This window comes from Acipenser ruthenus, chromosome 5 (assembly GCF_902713425.1).
Source record: "Acipenser ruthenus chromosome 5, fAciRut3.2 maternal haplotype, whole genome shotgun sequence".
Taxonomy (NCBI): Eukaryota; Metazoa; Chordata; class Actinopteri; order Acipenseriformes; family Acipenseridae; genus Acipenser; species Acipenser ruthenus.
In genome coordinates this window covers 18750340-18771220 of record NC_081193.1, presented here as the reverse complement: position 1 = coordinate 18771220, position 20881 = coordinate 18750340, and the positions used below count along the sequence as shown (strand labels likewise).

The following is a 20881-nucleotide window of genomic DNA, read 5'->3' as shown; positions in this document are numbered from 1 at the left end:
GCAGTGTTGGAACAGACTGTGTTACTACACCCTCTTAAAGCATTATTTGGACAGTATTGTACTGCAGGAAGTAGTATATTGCTCTCATAATGGCGAGAAAAAGGCAATTAACAAAGGAAGACAGACAGACCATTATAACCCTTAAAAGTGTAGGTCTTTCCTTTAGAGAAATTGCAAAGAAAGCCAAGGTGTCAGTGAGTACAGTTTCCTACACCATCAAAAGGCACTTGGAAACTGGAGGAAACTCTGACAGGAAGAGGTCTGGCAGACCCAAAGCCACAACAGAATCAGAAGACAAGTTTCTGAGAGTCAACAGCTTGCGTGATAGGCGGCTCACAGGACAACAGCTTCAAGCACAGCTTAACACTGGTCGAAGTAAGCAAGTCTCAGTTTCAACTGTGAAGAGAAGACTTCGAGCTGCAGGTTTGACAGGTCGAGTGGCAGCAAGAAAGCCATTGCTGAGATGGCAAAATGAGAAAAAGAGGCTTGCCTGGGCCATGAAGCACCGCCAGTGGACTACTGAAGACTGGAAGAAGGTCTTATGGACCGATGAATCAAAATTTGAAATCTTCGGTTCATCACGCAGGGTTTTTGTACGCCGTCGAGTAGGCGAAAGGATGGTTCCTCGGTGTGTGACACCAACTGTCAAACATGGAGGAGGAAGCGTGATGGTCTGGGGCTCTTTTGCTGGATCCAGTCGGCGACTTGCACAGAGTGAGTGGCACCCTGAACCAAAACTGCCACCACAGCATTTTGCAGCGCCATGCAATACCCTCTGGTATACGCCTAGTTGGTCAGGGGTTCATCCTACAGCAAGATAATGACCAGGCTATGTCAGAACTACCTTAGAAGAAAAGAACAAGACGGTAGGCTTCAAATCATGGAATGGCCAGCACAGTCTCCAGACTTAAACCCCATCGAGCTGGTTTGGGATGAACTGGACAGAAGGGTGAAAGCAAAGCAACCTACAAGTGCGACACATTTGTGGGAACTTCTGCAACAGTGTTGGGAAGAACTTTCCAAACAATATTTGATTTCCATTGTAGAAAGAATGCCACAAGTGTGTTCGGCTGTTATATCTGCAAAAGGTGACTACTTTGAGTCAAAAATTTAGATTAAATTTTGTTAAACAAAATGATTCCATGATTTCTTTTTTATCTCCAATTGTTTATTTGTTCTATGCTTTAATTTCAGAGTACATTGAGACATTAAACTGCGTAAATTTCAATAAAAACTGGAAAAATTGAGGTGTTCTAAAACTTTTGACCGGTAGTGTATATATATATATATATATATATATATATATATATATATATATATATATATATATATATATATATATACACACACACACACACACAAAGAAGGCTAAATGTAAAGCACAGGTAATAATCACAATATAAATTAATGTGGTGCATGCTTTTAATTGCCATTGTGCATTAAATAAATTAATCTGGCATCCAACTGTACTGTAAAAGGGTCCAAATTAACAGAGGAAACAAGTCAAAGATTACTTGTCACAATAACTTTATCCTTTCAGCTAAAATGTCTATATACAATACCTACAGTTAAGTACAGTATGCCTTACATCTGTAAAAGCTGAGCTTTGTTTGGGCACCAGTGGAGACAACTTTGGAAGTACCCCTGGGAAATGTCCCATTTCTGTCTTGTAAAAGTAGATGCATCTCTGTTGAATTTATGTACAGTATTTAGTTTCCAACTAGCTGCTTGAAACAAAAAAAATGACAGAAATGTTTATTTTTTTTTTTTTTAGGCACACAGCTCTATTTTTACTGCTGGTACTTTATGGTATGGATGTTGCTGGAAATACATGCATGTAGAACCGACATAAGTCCTATCTGTACAATTTTAAAAATAGCTCTGTGAAGTGGCTTTAAAAACTTGTCATGCAGTTCATACCCTCAAACTGCTCAAGAAACATGCTGAGATTGAGAAATAAATAAATAAATAAATAAATAAATAAATAAATAAATAAATAAAAGTTTCTACACTTTACAGTTTGATGCAGGCATGTCAGGACTCAGTAACTGCATGCAAAACTCGGTGTGAAAGCTTAGGTTGGAATACATGAATGCATTGGCCATTGAATATACACACCAAAGAAATGCCTGTATTATAGCCCTGTCACTGGATATTATGCTTTTCATTTCTCACAGGGGGCACAGAAGTATTTTGAATGTAACCTCTGAATATTGGAACACAACTCAAATTATATTGCCTTGTAATAGCCTACATTTATGATGGCCAAAAATAAGTCACACCTAACAGAGCTAATATTAAAAATAAAATAAACATACTTTATGAAAAACAAAAGCATTCAGAGATAGGGAGTTATGAACCATTGGTCTATTTGGTGTGGACGGACATCTACCCTGTATAAAGACACTGTATGTTCCAAATACCAGCTATGCACTTACCGACACAAAACACGCAGCAAATCGCAAATTATGGATAACCTAGCATTTTTAAACACTGGATTGTGGGGAAAGGAAAGGGTTTGAGCAGGTGGTTGCAAAACATTTTGACAACATAGAAGAACTGACTAAGAAGAAAATACTTAAGGCTATATATGTTTACACAGATATTACAGTAACGCATTGCACCTTAAAGTCTATCTCTGCAAACCCACTGAAATGTAAGCCAAGAAGTAGACCAGGGCCCAATGCAAGTTGAGGAGTAATGCTGTTGATCTATTCTGAACCCCATTTCAAAAGGTACATGTGTGATGTGATTCTGGTGGTGTTGAGATGATTCTGAGCTTTACAGTGCACACGAGAATGTTACTCTTGTGCTTAATATGCTCTATCAGTCATTAAATATATAAATGATTATCATTGACCAGGCGATAATATCTGATTATCAATGGGCAGTCATGTATTGCAGTGTAGTGGAACAATTTGTGCTCCATTGCAACAATGCTGCTTTTATTAAACTAGAGATTCCATGAAACACATATTGCTCCCCCCATGGTATTCTGACATTTATTTTTTACCACCAAGGTAAGAAAACATAAAATTACTGTTGGCTATTGCAGACGTTGTAGGTGTTTATATGTGCTTTGATGTGTTCAAATGCATAGGTGCAGTGAGAATGACATACAAGCCAATGGGTGTTCACCAGCACTTTAACCTCATGGTAAGAGTCTTACTATATCTGTTACACTATAACAGAAATTCTGTCCTTGTGAATATCCATTTTTAGAGTATCTAGACATCTTTCTCAGTGTTACTGTACAGTCACAGCATGATTTCCATGTATATTATTTGAGGAGTGTGATCTTCTGGAGAAGTACTGTAAATCACTTCAGCCATATTAACACTTCTACAGTCGCTCACCGACATTCCCTTTCTAATCTCAAAAGTAGCTTTATTTTTCTACAGACACAGTAGAACACCATACATTTCAAGTGCCTATTGGAATGGCAACTCCCACCATTGGTATTCAAGTGGGATAAAAACAGTGTTGTTTCATTGAAGTGGTTGGGATATAACCTTGCTTCCATCAGTTCTAGTAAGCTTTATGCAAGTAAACCACCTCACTGGAAGTGTTTCAGCTTCAGTATGTGTACGCCAAGGTCTGGCAGACCATTCTTTCAATGGCTCATCCAAAAGAGAACAAACAGCTCCTGTCACAGCTACCAATGAACAACTTGTAAATCACCTAATTTTAATTAAGTAGTACTGATCCATTGCACATTTTAGGGGAGGCAGTAAGCATTTGTATATTTAATGGCCAGCCAAAATCCATTCACTTGCTAAATGACAACATGCTATGGAAACTGGAAAATATGAACCCAGAGCTACAAAACAGGAAAGTGAAGCATGTGTACAACTGGTTGAGAACATTCAGAGTGTGAGCCGCCCTATAACGGATATGGCAAGAAAAAGACAGTGGCAGAGAAATTTCTGGTCAACACAGGCAATACTTATTGGAGAGAATCGTAGAATAATGTTGTGTACAAAAACATAAAAGCTCCCTTCACACTTGCACATTTAGTTGAACCTGTGCATTTCCACAATGGTAACAATCATTCAAACATGCTTCTAGAAAAATTCAATATATAGCACATTTTCTGTACATTCTCTCTTGCACATAAAAAAAATTACCAGATGGTACAAAATTCAATTTTCCTAACATATCTAACTTCACATAGATATAAAGTAACAAAGGCCCTGGAAAAGATGTAGTTCCACTAACGAGGTAATTTAAATAGATAAAGTTAAATAAAGAAAGTACCGGCTTTCATAGTACTTGCAATTGTTAGATCCAAATTTGCAAATGCATCATAAATTAGAGAATGCTTTTGTCTTGGTAATCCTAGTATCTCAACAATGAAGCAGGAAGACAAACTCAATCAATATACGAGTGGAACGACTTCTTCAGGGCACATTATTGTTCACTTCCCCTGTTGCTACAACTGTTTATTTTTATTTTTTATTTTTTATTTTTTTGGTCTCTTGCTACAACTGTTTAAAATAATGTACCTGTCATTTTTCTTTTCATTGTTAACATCCTGACAACTTTTTACACTTATAAACTTTAAAGTCTGTTCTAGTGCACTGATAGTGTAAGGATTATAGAACACATTGTCAAACAGGTAACACAGCAGTAACGATCCATGATACAGAACAGAAGCAGTAACAATCCATGATACAGAACAGAAAAGCCAGAGCACTTGTTGTTATGTTTGTTTTTTAAACTCACTCTTCCTGCAGTGATTTAGAGAACAGATCTCAAACCTCAGTGCACTAGAGCAGACATTTTGAAAAGTAAATTTATAAAGGAGTAAAGGTCAGGCTGTTAACAATGAAAAGTAAAGATTGAAGGTACGTTATTTAAACAGTTGTAGCAACTCGTGGGGAATGTATAACGCTACCATTCTCCTCATTCACCAATACAAAATGACCTTTGATATTCATGGATGTGCTGCTGTATATTGCTATATTCTGGTCAGGACCACAACCTCAGACTACATTTACTCATTTGTAGGTCTGTCTGTTCAATGTGGTCTCTCATTTCTCTACAGCCTTCTATGCTAAATGACCCAGTTAATAGCAAAGGCACCACTAAGTGTGGAGGTCACAGTGATTTAATAACCTGGAGGGTATATAAATTCAATTTGGTAAAAAAGGGAACCAGCAAAAAAAAAAAAAAATACAACATATACAAAATGTACTGGCTCTTTTTGTCCTGTTTAAGAATACTGTATTTTAGTTCATCTCAAAATTGAATCCAACTTTGTACAGCCAAGAAGAGGCTTTAAACTATTCCCCACTCTCCCTAAATCGTACAAAATGATGATGCTGAACTAGGAATTGCTTCTGGACATCACTAACATTTAAAACACACTTACTAAGCTGGCTTGTCTAAGTTGTCCATGACTGTTTCCATCATCTCCTCTCATACCTTTTGGTTTCAATTACACCAGAATCTCGGTAGGTCCCATCGACTTCAAGCACCGATGGCCAATACAGTTGACTTTAAAAGACAAATGTACTGTATGTTCTCTCTGAGTTCTTGATATAAACCCCTCCCTTATAAAAGCTGCTACAAAATGGATTGAAAGTATATTTCTGATGGTGGGTTTCAGATTGCAACTACTGTTAAAATGTGTTAATGTTTGCAACAATCTTTGCAACAAATGAATGCTTTGCATAAATTAAGTTATATGTTAATATTCACCATATGTTGAAATAATACATCTCCATGGAGGCAAATGACTAACAAGGATATATCTGAACAAACGTTCTACTCTATTGCTGTGCAAAACACATTTGAATAGCCCCTCCAACCACACCCCTCAAATATCCTGTGCCTGAAATGACAAGTGGCATAAACCATAATCACCAAGGATATCTATATTCAGTGCTTGAACAGTGTGGATAAAGCCTGGAAAGTCAATCAAGTCACTTCAACCCAGTAAATTTACAAGCCATTTTAAATGGGAACAAATAGATTATGCTTTTGAACATGCAATCAAAAGCACTACATTGATCTGTCTTCACTGATTCAGAGTTTTAACATCCGGTGCAGCTGTTAACTAGAAATGAGCCATAAAGAATTCAGTAGCCTGAGCAAGTAATTTGCTCTTTCCACAAATCTCCACAGACACTGTCGTAATCATCTTGTTAACAGCTGAAAAACAAGGCTTTTAACAGAAGCTGTTCAATAGCAGAACTATTCGGAAAACGAAGCTAACAGTAGCCGAATGTCATATTCACAAGGCTCCAGTTTAGTACTTCATTTTGGGATAAAACATTTCTAAGCAGGCTTCTTCTATTATCTTTAACAATACATGCTCTATGGGGCAAGAGGAGGGGCAGAGGGATGACTGATTAATCGTGATATAGAATCAAACTCCCTCATATTAAAAACTAACACATGTACAGTAACGTGATTTATTTATATATGCCTGCTAGATCTGGTATACTCCATTCTTGCACCTGTATGTACACTGCTACCTACTCATTTGCTCTCGCAGTGATCCTATGAACCAACATTGCTGTCAATTAGAAAGTTAGAAAAAACCCAATTAAGATACTAATAAATATATATATATATATATATATATATATATATATATATATATATATATATATATATACACACATATATATATATATACACATATATATATATACACACACACACACACACACATACATATATATATATATATATATATATATATATATATATATATATACACACACACACATACACACACACACACACATTATTGGACATAACATATTTGCAACCAAGATTCACAATTATTTGACTTTTTATGAATGCACTTCTATTTAAATCATAGAGTTTTTCATGTATAATTACATATGCATATATACACACATGTTTTAGTTTACAGTAATCAATATATATCTCAAAGTATTTTAAAGTATTAAGCACCCATTAATATTCTGCCTTGAAGGGAAAACAACTGTACACTATGTCTTTAGTGTGGAGTAGTGGTTAGGGCTCTGGACTCTTGACCGGAGGGTCGTGGGTTCAATCCCAGGTGGTGGACACTGCTGCTGTACCCTTAAGCAAGGTACTTTACCTAGATTGCTCCAGTAAAAACCCAACTGTATAAATGGGTAACTGTATGTAAATATGATATCTTGTAACAATTGTAAGTCGCCCTGGATAAGGGCGTCTAAGAAATAATTAATAATAATAATTATTATTATTATTATTATTATTATTATTATTATTAATAATAATAATAATAATAATAATAATAATAATAATAATAATAATAATAATAATAATAATAATAATAGCCAATTATCTACAGTATAGCCAATCAAGGCTTATTTTTGTAAAATGAAAAAAGGACAAATACAATTATTTCTATAGTTGTCTCATTTTTCACCCATTTTACAACAGGAAAAAAAAACTTTGCAAACCAAAACTTGGGTCATAACTGATATCTTGTATTAAAAGTGCATAGAGATATAAGCCTTCGTTATCAAAACCCCTGGGTTAATGCTGGTTTAGTTTCAATAGTAATAATCTGCATAATTCCAAAGTCATTTAAATTAAGTTGCTGATATATTCAGAGTACTCATTTCACAGATGTTGATCAAGCTGGCATCACAGCCTGAACATCTCATTCACTGCACTGCAATACAGTGTATTTTCAGTGTTGTGATTTGAAGGGGTACTTTCGACTTCGTAAGTTATTGTTTTATTTGTTATTTGTCACCAACATCATTTTGCATGGGTTGGGTATTGTAGCGATTATAATCCCATTGTTTTGAAAACTGGGCTCAGGGTCTGACACAGAAATCCTATTGTACTGACCGCTTGACTATTCGAATTATGAGACAGGATTTTCAAAATAAGAAATGATTCACACTAAAACTTGCTTATGTGGCCCCATGATATTTCTAGGTCTTTCTACAGAGGAAATCCACAAAATGGTTCATCAGAGTTTAATATAGACAGATGATCCTTATAAATGTTTCACTGTATATTTACCCTGTTGTTTTAAAATGGCAAGATTTCAGCATATGGAAAACAAACAAACAAAAAAAAACACAACATCCCCATAGCTTAACATACACAATATATAAATGGAACATATAAATGCAATATATAAATGCATTTTAAAGTCCCAGGCAAACAGCTCAGACTAGAAGTATGCTGTCAGTAAATACCGCAAGACAAGATTGTCCTCGGGATGCGAAACGCAGTCTCAAATAAATAATACTGCAATCCATTTACCCACAGACATTTAGATAATAGAAAATGTTAATTGTAATGTCACCAGCTGGGGACACGTTTGTCTGTAGGAGGCTTACTGATAGAAAGGGATCAGTAGAAGTGACAGAGCTAACTTACATTTTCTACACATTAGGAAAGAGCTAAAACCCCATCATCTTAACAAATAAAGCCTATTGTTTTACATAAACACTACATCCTGCACATTTAAAATATATCTTGTGCAGCAGATACTGAAGGCTACTGTAAAGTTCCCTTTTTCTTGCTATACTTATTTGCAACATGCTTTACCTACAGTATGGATTTACTTTGCACTAGCAAGTAAAGATATGGTTAAACCACATACAACAGTACAGTGTTAAAATGGGAGTTTAAATGAAGCATGCAAAGACATGTAATACACATTACAGAGCAACACAAAGAAAAAGAATGTTAAAAAAAAGGTAATGCTTTAATAACACCAACAGAGGAATATTCTGACTTTGAAGAATTTATCTTTGAGTGGATTTTCTGTGTCCTCTCATAATGGCCCCTGTTCTCAAACATGACAAGACTAAGGGCCCTTGGGCTACCCATACAAGGCTTGACAGTATTCTAAGAACTAGGCACCTAGGCAGGAAAAAAAAAAAAAATCACTCTAGTATTATAGACAGTTGCAAGTCACTGAAACTATCCAGAACAAAAATATCTATTTTCAATACTACATTACCAGTGACAGTCATTAGATAAGATCTATTACTTTTGCTGTAGAAAACTACTGTTCATGGCACTCCGACCTACTATCAAGCACCACCAACGGAATTGCGATACACCATTTCAGAAAAAAAATAATAATAATTTGGCTTTCCAATCTGGAAAAATCATTTGCATGTGAAAAGGGGTGTTTAAAACCCCGGAGCAATGCCACTTTTCCTCAGCTGCACTTCAGCTGTAACGAAAGCCATTTCAGCAGCTGCCAGCCCGAGGCATGTCTACAGCTGGTCCAAGCCCAGGTCACTACAGGACTCAGTCTAAGGGATATGCTTTATGTCCAGGTTAAATGGTAATGCACCATTGGAAAGGTTCATTTAAGAGACTACAACTGTGTGCAAACTATTGAAAGACTCTATGTCATAGTTTGTGGTCTGTACATTGATATCGCCAGAGGTTAAAATATGGCATTGGAAGGGTTCATTTTTACTGATGAATACCAGCAAATTAACTAAGAAAATAAAAGAATTCAACTGTGTACCAAACATTAAGACAGCAACTGAAAATGTACTCTATACAAAAGAAACATGTCACATGTCCTCAATATGGCAGCCAAAAGGTAACAGTCTCTCGGAATCTGTTTTAATGAATATTTTATTCAAAATTCACACTCTTTATAACTACCTTCCTAATCTAGAGTTATCACAGGATAACGTGATTTGGAATCCCAATGCAAGGTAATATATAAATTAGCCAATACCTAAACAAATAAATTATATACAGAAGACAGCTTCCCCTATCCAGCCACAACACCACTTGCCCCTGGACTTCTTTTGAGGTTTCCCATCCAGGAATGGACCACATTTAACTCTTCACAGTTTAATACTTGACAAGATCAGCACTGTCTGCTAGAAAACAAGCAGCAAGCACATCACTGTGAATGGGAGTAGGGAATACAACTGCAGTAAGAACTGCAAATAGATAATTATCACTTTGGTACATGAGCAAACAGGACATATTAGACCAGTGTAGTAGAATATTTCTGATTAAACTAGCTATGTTCATTTGCATTGTGCAGCTTCTCTGGGGAGATCAATAGGAGGGAATTACAGTAACCATAACAATTAAAATTCTTTACAAAATGTACCCAGCTGACAACCAAACACATTTTTGTACACACAAACTAGTATTTTTTTTTTTTTTTTTTTACAAATGAAGTGAAGAGATTATGACAGGTATTAAATCAAATATTTATTAAGTACAAAGTGAGTTAATCACCCAGCCCTGTGTTTTATTTCACCTTAAATCAGACTGTTAATTATCTTTTCAGAAGCAGATTGATAAATCATCAGTGACCAGTGGCGACTCGTGGCTTAAAAAAAAAAAAAAAAATAAATAAATAAAAATACTTAAAGATAATATCCTGAAGGAACAGAAAGAAGATAAGTGCTGAATTGACAACAGAACTGGCAGAAGGCACATTTATTATAAATAACTGAGTTGTGCTTAGGAACAACTTCCTGACATTTAACCTGGTCTCATGAACTTCAGTATTTACTTCAAGATGTTTCTTGCTTTTCATCACTGGAACATAGAAATTGTCAATTCAAAAAAAAAAAAAATGCCACCACACTCTTCATTGCCTATGAATGTTACCTTCTGCTTTGAAGATTAAAATAGCATTCCTTCTTAGAGCAATTTCTCCCTGGTTTCTTTACTCAACGGCTCATTGGTACAGCTGTAATTCCTTGTTTAACTCCATAAACATACTATTAAGAGTTTGTATAAATCACTTAAGCTTTTGCAGATAATGAAGGAAGACTTTCCTTTTTTAGATATGCACCGTGTGTGTGGATTCCTTTAGCAACTGAGCTCTGCTTTAACCAGAGAAAAAACAAAACGCCTATTTATTGAGATAAAAAATGTGTCTATTTGTTAATTGCAATCCTATTAGCAAGTGTGGCACAGTCTGTTCAACTGCAGAATGTGTTTCTTTATTAATCTGCTAATCTAATGGCACTCCACCCCCACACACACACACACACACACTCACCCACCCAGATAACAAAACAAACAAAAAAAACAATATGGAAGAAATATAATGGAAGCTTGACTGATGACATATGTTTCATACTGTATATACCTGCCAAAAGATACCCATCAGAAGCTGGCCATGGCTTTAATCTATGGAGTTACATTTGGAAAATGAACCTGCCACTTCCCAGCAATGCCTTGCTTTGTTTCTGCTTCAAGTCAGAACAAGCTGTGTATCAAATGATATGCAGCTCAACCAAATGAACCAAAAGTTTTGTATGTATTTCTGATGTGATCCTTGGACATGGGCTGGAGCTGGTATCTTACTAAATCACCCCTGTAAAATTAGGCTTTAAGGCTTTGTTCCTTTTTTCATCACAAAGGATTCTTGGTTTTTGGTACTTTGGAAGTCCAAATTCTGGTGCTTCTTAGGCTTTCACTAAATATTGAATTACTCGTCACAAAAAAAAAGAAAAAAGGAAAAAAGAATGTCAGATCTTTTAATTAATTAAATTAATAATCCATTAGTACTCAGCAATTTAAGACAGTGGTTAAATATTTGATTATCCACATTCCAAAAATAAACAAGGGCTGTCTTGTTTTATCAACTTCTGTTTTCGTTACAGGAGAATGGTTTTAGGCATTTAGAGGCCATTGTGTTCATGTTTTCTTACCAGCACTTAAATATTTATATTTCATTTTTAAGTTTGAGATGGGTATCCAGATAATGTGAAGCGATCTAATTTGAGCACCCATCTATTCTGCACCTTTTAAAATATGCTTTGGATTCAGTGGATGTTTCTCTGTAAATGTAATTAAACTACAGCATGTTAGCAAAATGATTTCTGTAAAACAGTAACAATGATACACTCAGTTATGGATCTCTTAAATTTGATATGAAAGCTCAGAGGATACAGCTGTTTTAAGCCTAATATCCTGCTGTCCAGAGGGCTTTATCTCCTGTATCCAACAGCATTTTTATAACTTGATCTGAGTGACTGAAACCAAGCAAGACGCAGGGACCTTATCTTTACAACAAGACCAGCATCACACAACTTGAAAAGACAAACCAGGAAGCCTTGGCTTGGCTTTATGCATCCTCCAGTGAGGATTTCCACAAGTCAGTGGGATAAATGACACCCCTTAACTCACTTACCTTTAGGGTGCCAGGGATCTGTAAACTCGTACTTTCCCATGCCAACCGTCCTTAACATCTGTAACCCGTTTGCGTTCTCCTGATTGGCTGGAGGGTTGGGAGGTGGTTGGGGGGCAGTCTGCCCATTGGTCACTGGTGGGTTACTGGGCAGTGGCGGAGGCTGTAGCATAGGGCGAGTCATGTGACCATTCCCTACTACAGTGTGAACAGGGTGGGTCACCTGACAAACCCCAGTCATAGGGGACATGGTGATTGGTGGCTGACTGTTCGTGTAAAGAGGCTGATTTTGCATGTTCATGACCATGTTAGTGAGAGGCTGTGAAGGTTGCTGTGGGAGCTGATAATGTGCTGTCATTAGTGGGTGCTGTGGGGGGACTGGAGTTTGCATAGTGGGTGTAACTCCCATTACAGGTGCCTGGACATTCACTGCTTGGCTGTAGGCTGGAGGCTGTGGCATTCCATAAGAGTGGGCTAAAAGGCTTGCCTGGCTGACTGCTGCTGCTGGTGGAACCCACGGTGTGGAACCTGACAATGGAAAAAAATAGTATGTATTATGACAATGATATTGTGGTTGGTAATAAACACACATGCCACAATGAATGGAAAATGAAATAACTGGTAACTGGTTTAACGTAGGTTTATCGGTGCAACAACAATGTTTTTTATGCTGGGATCGTCTAGTTTTGTTCTAAAATATTGTTTTGGATGAAGGCCCCATAGGACTCTTAATATAGCAACTTGGACTTCTGCAATACTTTAAATTAACAACAGCTAAAAGTGTGTCCATTAATCGTTTCTTTCATTTTATTTGTAACCTTACTCTTTGGAGTGGTTGCACACGAACAGGCACTTCAACATAAAAGCTCATATTGTACTGTACATTTTGCAATCTAGCATAAAAAAGACACATGATACAAATGGATTCAGTGTTTTTTGTGTTACCTGTTTTTCTGCAACTTCTATTAATTTTTTTTTTATTTTGCATTGCAGTGTGACTAAAGTTTGGTACAGATTTTAAGGCTGAATACACTTCAGAGGGAAATGTCATTAGTATGCAATATTATGCACAGAACAAAGCTCCTCCAGTAACAGTGTGCTCTGAATAGTTGGTCCCACTTTGTTAACGTGAGCAGAATGTCACAGGAAGAGCTTTATCCTGTGCAACACAATACCAACGATGTTCCACTGCATTGTGCATTCAAGCGGGTGAAAAAAAAATAAATCTGCACAGCAGGAACCCTTGATTCCAAGCCCAAGGGAAGGATGGGTTTCAACTTGTAAAAATAAAACACCACTGAAGTGTGAAAAATGAAAAGCAGCAGCAAACATTGCAACTAAATATCAGAACTTAGCAGCGTGTATAAAATATGTCTTCTGAAGTGTTATCACGATCATTAGAACAGAAGAAAGGTTTAAAACAAAGATTCCTTTGAGATACATCTGTACAAAATAGTTCCACTACTGTACTTCCAGCAAACATTTTGAGAGAGCAAAAACAAAAAAAAACATAATTTGTGCATTGCACTTCAAGGTACAGGGGGTTTTAACTAGTTCAGAATGCGCATACCCGTGCCTTCATTCTCCCTTATCTGTTTTGCAGGAGGTTCATCTGTCTCCCAGGGTGTGCACTGGTTAATGGGGGTTTGTCCCCATCTCACATTTGGAGTAAGAATCTGCCCTTGTGACTGGTTTTCACCTAGCGATATACCAGAAATCTGCAAAATAAACAAACAAACAAAACAAAAAGCCTTTAGTTTAGTTACAGTTTATGTCAATTAATCTGGTGCCACCTAAGATGTTTCACATAAATATGTAATCTTTTTAAATTTAACTTCAAATTAAAATTTAGGCTGAATTGCCAACTTGTTCCAGGTCAATGACATCAAACAATTCATGCAATTCAGATACAGGTCAAGTAAACGCTGATCCATATAATGAACACTTCAATAATTAATTAAATTTGCCACAGAGGTCAATTAAATCAGGCTCTGTAAACATTAAATGAGACTGGGGGTAAAAAACACAACAACCACCACCATCGCAACACGGTCTATAAAGGGATACGGTATTCAGGAGGAGGAAGAGCTTTTTGCTGTTGTGCGCCTCGTCTCTGGAACTCTATTCCATGTGGTATCAGGAGGTGCAGCTACGATGTCATCTTTTAATTCAGGTTTAAAGACGTATCTGTTTTCACGTGCTTATTGTTAGGCTGGGTTGTTAGCCGTTTTTTTTTGGGTCGTGTTGTAAAACGCCCTTGGATGCTTCGCATGAAGAGCGCTATAGACGAGAAAATTGTATTGTATTGTATTGATGGTTCTTAAATACGTGACTAATGAAGCACAAACAGCCTCAGATTCAACAGCACCTATGCACAAGTGCCTGACAATGAAGAATAAAAAGTAAGCAGTGAATCAACCAACAGTATAAAACAAAAAAAGTACATTTATGTACAGTATAATTTATTAAAGAACGATTAAAAAAACAGTTCCATTCTTGAATAAGTGCTTACTATTACAAGAAAAAAAAGGAGCTAGTTGGTGCATTGCCTTACTGAACTCAGGTCGCCTTAAGTGGATCAGTAATCAACATCACATAAGTGCCATACTATCTGGTAAAATTAGCACTGGGCACCTTTTATAGGCAAAAGGAGGGGCCAAACCTCAATGGGCATGAAGACAAAAGTCCCTTCAGGGCCGGCTTAAGGCACTCTCACAGGGCAATGTGGGAAGCTCAGATTTAATATGTTTACATGTGCGTGTTCTAATCTGGCTGTAGGCAGTCAGACACCCAAAGCTTAATATTAGCAGCAGTGATCTGAAATCGAGCTGAAAGTGACTGTTCTGTGCTTGAGCTGTGTTCTGTGTTGTGAAGGCCCTGGAATAACAAAATGCAAAATTGGAAAAAAAGGAGCTTGTCATAATTCAGCATGCTACACACATGGCACTAAACCCATTTTTGTGGCTGGTAAACATCTTCTGGAAGGCAATACATCTAATCCAGTGTGTAAAGCACTCTTTCCCAGGTGTGCTATCAACATACTGTAGCAGATGGCTTTTCTGGGATTCAAAAGAAAGTAGGCTAAACCCAGGAGGGAAAGGTACTGGAAGTAAACACCTTCTTGCTGCTTTTACTGGAATATGTTTTCTCTTATGATAATTACCACAGTATTGTAAAAATCAGAACAGAACCGCACCAAATCAGTCAAACAGACACACAGCATGCTGTAAAGCAACAAACATCATAATCAAAATAACCCAGCTTTAACATGCAAACAGCAACAACATGTACAGTAGCAGGTCCAGCATTTCAACAAATGGAAAATGCAGAGACAAATTGTTAGTAAAACAATGGGTAGCATGCCAAATACCATATCATTGTAAATAAAGCAAAATAACACATTCCCAGGCTAAACCTAGCCCCTGGCTGAAAGGCTTGATCCAGCTAATATCCACCTATGCTATTTTAACCACAATTAAACTGTTTTTGAATCAATACTAAGACTTACTTAGCTGTACCTGCTTAGCACATCAAATATTATCCATTGTCTATAACCACAACTTTAAAAACCCTCAATATTCACATCTATTTTAGAAAATATCTGGATTGATTTCATCAACCTACTGTGCACGCAGATGCTTTAAGAGCATTTTATCAGGGAATCCACCTGGACTGGATCAACAACTTGGTTTTGGGGATAACCAAGTTAGGTTGCAACAATCCAGGATGATTTCCTAGTGCTGTAAAATGTTCTAATAAAATTAAATGGTGGCTTATCCTAGAGATGTATAATTATCATATCAATCCCATTGTTAAGTGAAAGCAAGTCCCAATGTCTTAAATCCTGTGTAAGCAGTTACATCATCACACAAAGTATTTTAGCATCACAGCAGCTGCTTGCTGTATCCCAACATACCGCAGCTTTTCTGGGGCAGTCTGATCTCAGCACGAGGATAGTCTAACCTTTCAGTTTTTTGTTATAACTCAGGAGATAGGATTAATCCCCCTTGTTTGCTTCCGAATTACATTCCAAATGCAGTTATCCCCTTGTGAAAGGAAGCTTCCCAGTGTTGATTTGCTAGTTGGTGTGTGGCACCACCCATCCTGAGGATCATATGTATGGATGAAGTAGTGGGGAAAGACTAGGGTAGAAGTAAAGCTAAAACTCAAGGGCTCACTTTTTTATCCTCCATTTTCTTTAAATAAATCAGACAGCTACAGTACAGTAAAACAGAACATTTGTATAATGGAGTCTGCCTTTCTACTGAACGAGATGAGCTGCCGTTCACCCAGCACAATGCATTGATTTAAGCATCATTTTCTTAATGCAACATCTCCTCTCGAGGCTAAAACACCACTACTTCAGTGATTCCATTACCAATTCTATCTGAAAATGCCATTTCATGAGCATGTATTTAATGTTATTACATTATTTATTTTGATACAATAGAAATCTTGTCGTCTTGGATCGGCCTTGGTTTACTAGCCATGTTGCCTATTCCTGTCCAGCACACTGCTGGTCCCACATAGACAGCTAAGCCCCAAGAGGGGAAGGAGAGCACCATGTACCAATGTCAAAGTCTTAAAAGGTCAGTCCTGTTATGACAATTTAAGGATTCTAAAATCCTGACCTTTTAAAAATGTTGGGGGGGGGGGGGGGGGGGGGGGGAGGGGGAGAACCATTTATTTAAAAAAAAAGTAAAAAGAATTAGTCTACCACTGCAATCAATTTACCAATTTAGACTCGTCTTCCCTCTGTATAAAACTAACCTTTTCAAGCCATTGACAGAGCTTGAACAAATATATTCAAAATGTCAGAAAGTGCTCTTAATATAAACCAACAGTGTTTAATAGGACAATGCGACAATCATTCAGTAAAATGTTTCATTTTTTTAAAAAACTGCAATTAAATATTAAGCCACTCTAAGTAAGTATAATACAATCTTTGCTCCACTATTGCAACAAATGTAATCTGACCGAGCACCTACGATCAACATGTAAAGTGCTGAAATGTACATTTTACAGTAATTCAAGTCATAGGCACAAACTTGCTGTTTCTATCCTAGTATGTGCGGACCAGGATTTACAGTCACTTCCACATTTGCTTCAAGTTCAAGTTCTTATCTTTTTGTGGGTCAGGGTTTCATGCCTAACTGTTGGTAGCTGCATGCAGATCTTTGCCTAGCCATGTAATATAAATCTTCAGTTTTGAAAAATACCAATTTTTTTTTTTTTTTTTAATTCAGTAAAAACATTTTATGTTGTATGAAAAGACACTTAAAATGGTAACTGTGAATTTATTGAAAAGAAACGTAAGTTACACATTCCAGGTGGAGCCCTAGTTAATTTCATTTGGAATTTAAACTTGCAGACAAGCTGTTCAGAAAGACGTGATCCTGTATTATCGCGGATTTCATTTCAAACATCAAACTCTGTTTGCTGTTGTTTTGGGGGAAATATCCACACAAATGTAAGCATAAAAACTGTAGGACCAACAGCACTCTGGAATACAGCCTACTGTTTTGAGAATAGTGTTGAATCTTGTTTTCAGTACTGTATTCAGTTTATAGTTTTTCGTTTAAAAAAAATGAATGCAATGAACTGATATGCATGCACATACAAATAAAAAAAAACAGTGATTCACATCTTTGAGTTTTACATTGAATGTATTTGTATATAATGCTTCAGTACTGCTGTTGGATGTGCTTTCCAGAGTGTCATTACATACAGTGTAACACTCAGGGTTGGTGCTATCAGAAAAATACTCATTTTAAAATAAACCTTTAGCGGGCAATATATGTACATGTATTGCTGTTTTTGTAAACATCTGCATGCTCATCAATACAAACCATTGCTATGTTCCCCAGCTGTTCGGATGAATGGGCTTCTACTATATGTTATTCTTAGTTAATTTTTAACTGTTGTTGAAATGATATAGTGCATTCCAGCACTTTTTTTTGGGGGGGGGGGGGGATCTCAAGCACTGCCATGAGCACTGCTGTAACTCCTACAGCAAATCATACAGTACACAACATACCCAAATCAGGCTCCTGAAGAAGAATCCCCACACTTCTTGCAAGGACTACAACACTTTAAAACAGGTTGAGTTTCAAGTGACGAAGCATTATTATTATTATTATTACATTTCTTAGCAGACGCCCTTATCCAGGGCGACTTACAATTGTTACATACAATTACCCATTTATACAGCTAGGTTTTTACTGGCGCAATCTAGGTAAAGTACCTTGCTCAAGGGTACAACAGCAGTGTCCCTCACTGGGGATTGAACCCACGACCCTCCGGTCAGGAGTCCAGAGCCCTAACCACTACTCCACACTGCTGCATTAGTGCTAAGCACTTGGATAACAATGCCCCCCGAGACAGTCTGGGGCAGTTCAGGTTTTCAGACTCACAATGCAATGCATTCTGGAATATATCTTTTGAAAAAAAATAAGTTCTTCAGAAGGTTTTTGATTATAAAGAGTAATCATTTTTTCAGGCATTTTCTTATATAATGGCTGCATTTGGCCTTGCTTGAAATATTTGCAAGGACTCTGTTTGTATACAGCTTGCATCAACAATGCTATGTTTATTTATTTTATTTATTATTATTATTATTTATTTCTTAGCAGACGCCCTTATCCAGGGCGACTTACAATTGTTACAAGATATCACATTATACATTATTTTACATTATACAGATATCACATTATTTTACATACAATTACCCATTTATACAGTTGGGTTTTTACTGGAGCAATCTAGGTAAAGTACCTTGCTCAAGAGTACAACAGCAGTGTCTCCCACTGGGGATTGAACCCACAACCCTCCGGTCAAGAGTCCAGAGCCCTAACCACTACTCCACACTTACTCTTTTCCTATATAAATACCAGGTGTTCTCATCAAAACACAGCTGAAAGAAAAACATATTTTGATATAATACAGATACAGGCAATCTTTATTTGCCAGTCCTACTGTAGATTGTCCCAGAGACACTGCAAGTGCCTGGGCTTCCGGGACAGGAGCAAGGGCTGCATGAAGGAGACCCTCAGGAATTGATAGTAAAAGGGTTTTGTGACTTAGAGATTGCTTTGAGATTACAGAGTTTTCCCCTTCGCTCACAGAGGCGAGACTGAAATGATCAGCCTCCAAGGCTGGGAAGCAACCGATATTTCCCTCAAGGGGAAGGTGAGAGAATGGGAAAACGAAAGAGAGCTATGATAGGTTTGGCTGGGTGTCCCCTTGGGCTTGGAGAACCTTGGCAGAGGACAATGCCAGCGCGGCTGGGCCTCTAATGTTGGGAAGTGAGCTTCACCCGTCCGCAAAAGGGAGACTGTTGCAGAGGTGGAGCAGCTCTTTCAGAGGTCAGGTGCAGCTGATGGTGACAACATAATGATGTGCAGATTTTGCAACTGTCGGCTGGAATGGGAGTTGAAAGATTCCGTCATTAAGCATTAGCTGTTTATTCCTTTTGGAAAAAATGTGACTTGTTTGCTTGTATTTTTTTATTAGTATGCCAATTCTTTGTGTTATTTCAAGTGGTGCAAACTTTGCACTGGCGCAGTTGATGTTTGGGTTTTGAATGAATTTGAAATGAATGAATCTGCTTAGCTTAGTGTTTAAATACTGAGAAACCCCAAGCTTGTTGTATACTGCTTCAGTGCAATGGGATTGAAATACAAAATTGATCGTTTTTTTAATGGGTAGATTGTGCAATTATGATAGCCCCACAATAGTAGAGCAGTATATATATATATTTTATCATGTATTTTTATAGAGGGCATGGACAGTATTAACTGTAAATATGCAGTACGATACATACGATACTGTTACTGCCGCTAATGAGAAACTTATTTTTCTGTGCTAGTTCTGTTTGTCAAAATGTAAAAAAATAAATAAATACAAAAAGCAGAAAATGTTTAACAAAAAATATGTATATTTTTGTTATGTATTACAATGGGTTTAACTGCAGAAACTGTTGGGGGACCAAACGAATCATACAATTGCTTTGAATCACATACTCTGCAGGTTACTGGTTACACTGTAGCAATACATTGCAAACAAATGACACTTCAGGTTATATCCATAACTTGAGTACTTTTCATGCATTTTATGATAGTGTAAAGGAACTTAGTCCAGAAGACAAACACTTCAGCTTTCTGCACCACCTTGAAGAACCCCCAAAAGATGAAGCAAGCACCTGCCATTTTTTTTTTTTTTTTGTCTGTTTGAAAATGAGCCACAATGCAAAAATGACATGAACATGTAAAAAAGGTGTGATCATAACATCAGGATTCCGTTCAGCTCAGATGTTTGTTTGTTTTTCTTTCAGACATTCACTTCTATATAATGGGGGGGGGGGGAGTAATTCCCATTGCAATTCAACACCTAAAAACATGATGTATATGTAAAAGTGCAAGTGTGACATACAGTACACTTTATCCTAAAGTGTTGCAAAAAATGAATAAATAAAATGCCATGATGGAAATCTTTATACAAGAGATAATATTTGAAAAGAATATACTTTAACGAACAATATACTCCCCCTACAGGTTTTGCAGGTCTTATCTAATGCTATTTAAAAAATTCAATTATCCAGTAAATTAGATTTGCTTAACCTGCAGCATTCTACGTAACCCAATTAAGTAAAACCATTGTCAAACCAAAAAATGTGCACACAGTACTTATAACTGCATAAAATCGGGTGTTCGTCAAGAAATTATTAGGTTTTGGCTATTAAGATCGTCTATCGTACAA

The 20881-nt window shown here is 36.9% G+C and overlaps 1 protein-coding gene across 3 annotated transcripts in view; it reads right to left on the bottom strand.

Annotated features, from left to right (window-relative positions):
- LOC117402546 (kelch-like protein 29) overlaps positions 1 to 20881 on the bottom strand; it is a 164841-nt gene that overhangs the window by 43010 nt on the left and 100950 nt on the right. For all 3 annotated transcript variants that reach the window (XM_034003804.3, XM_034003805.3, XM_034003806.3), the window contains exons 3-4: positions 13695 to 13842; positions 12128 to 12652 (exon numbers count right to left, since the gene is read on the bottom strand). In XM_034003804.3, the coding sequence (XP_033859695.2) occupies positions 12128 to 12652; positions 13695 to 13842 (673 nt within the window). The remainder of the gene's footprint in view (positions 1 to 12127; positions 12653 to 13694; positions 13843 to 20881) is intronic.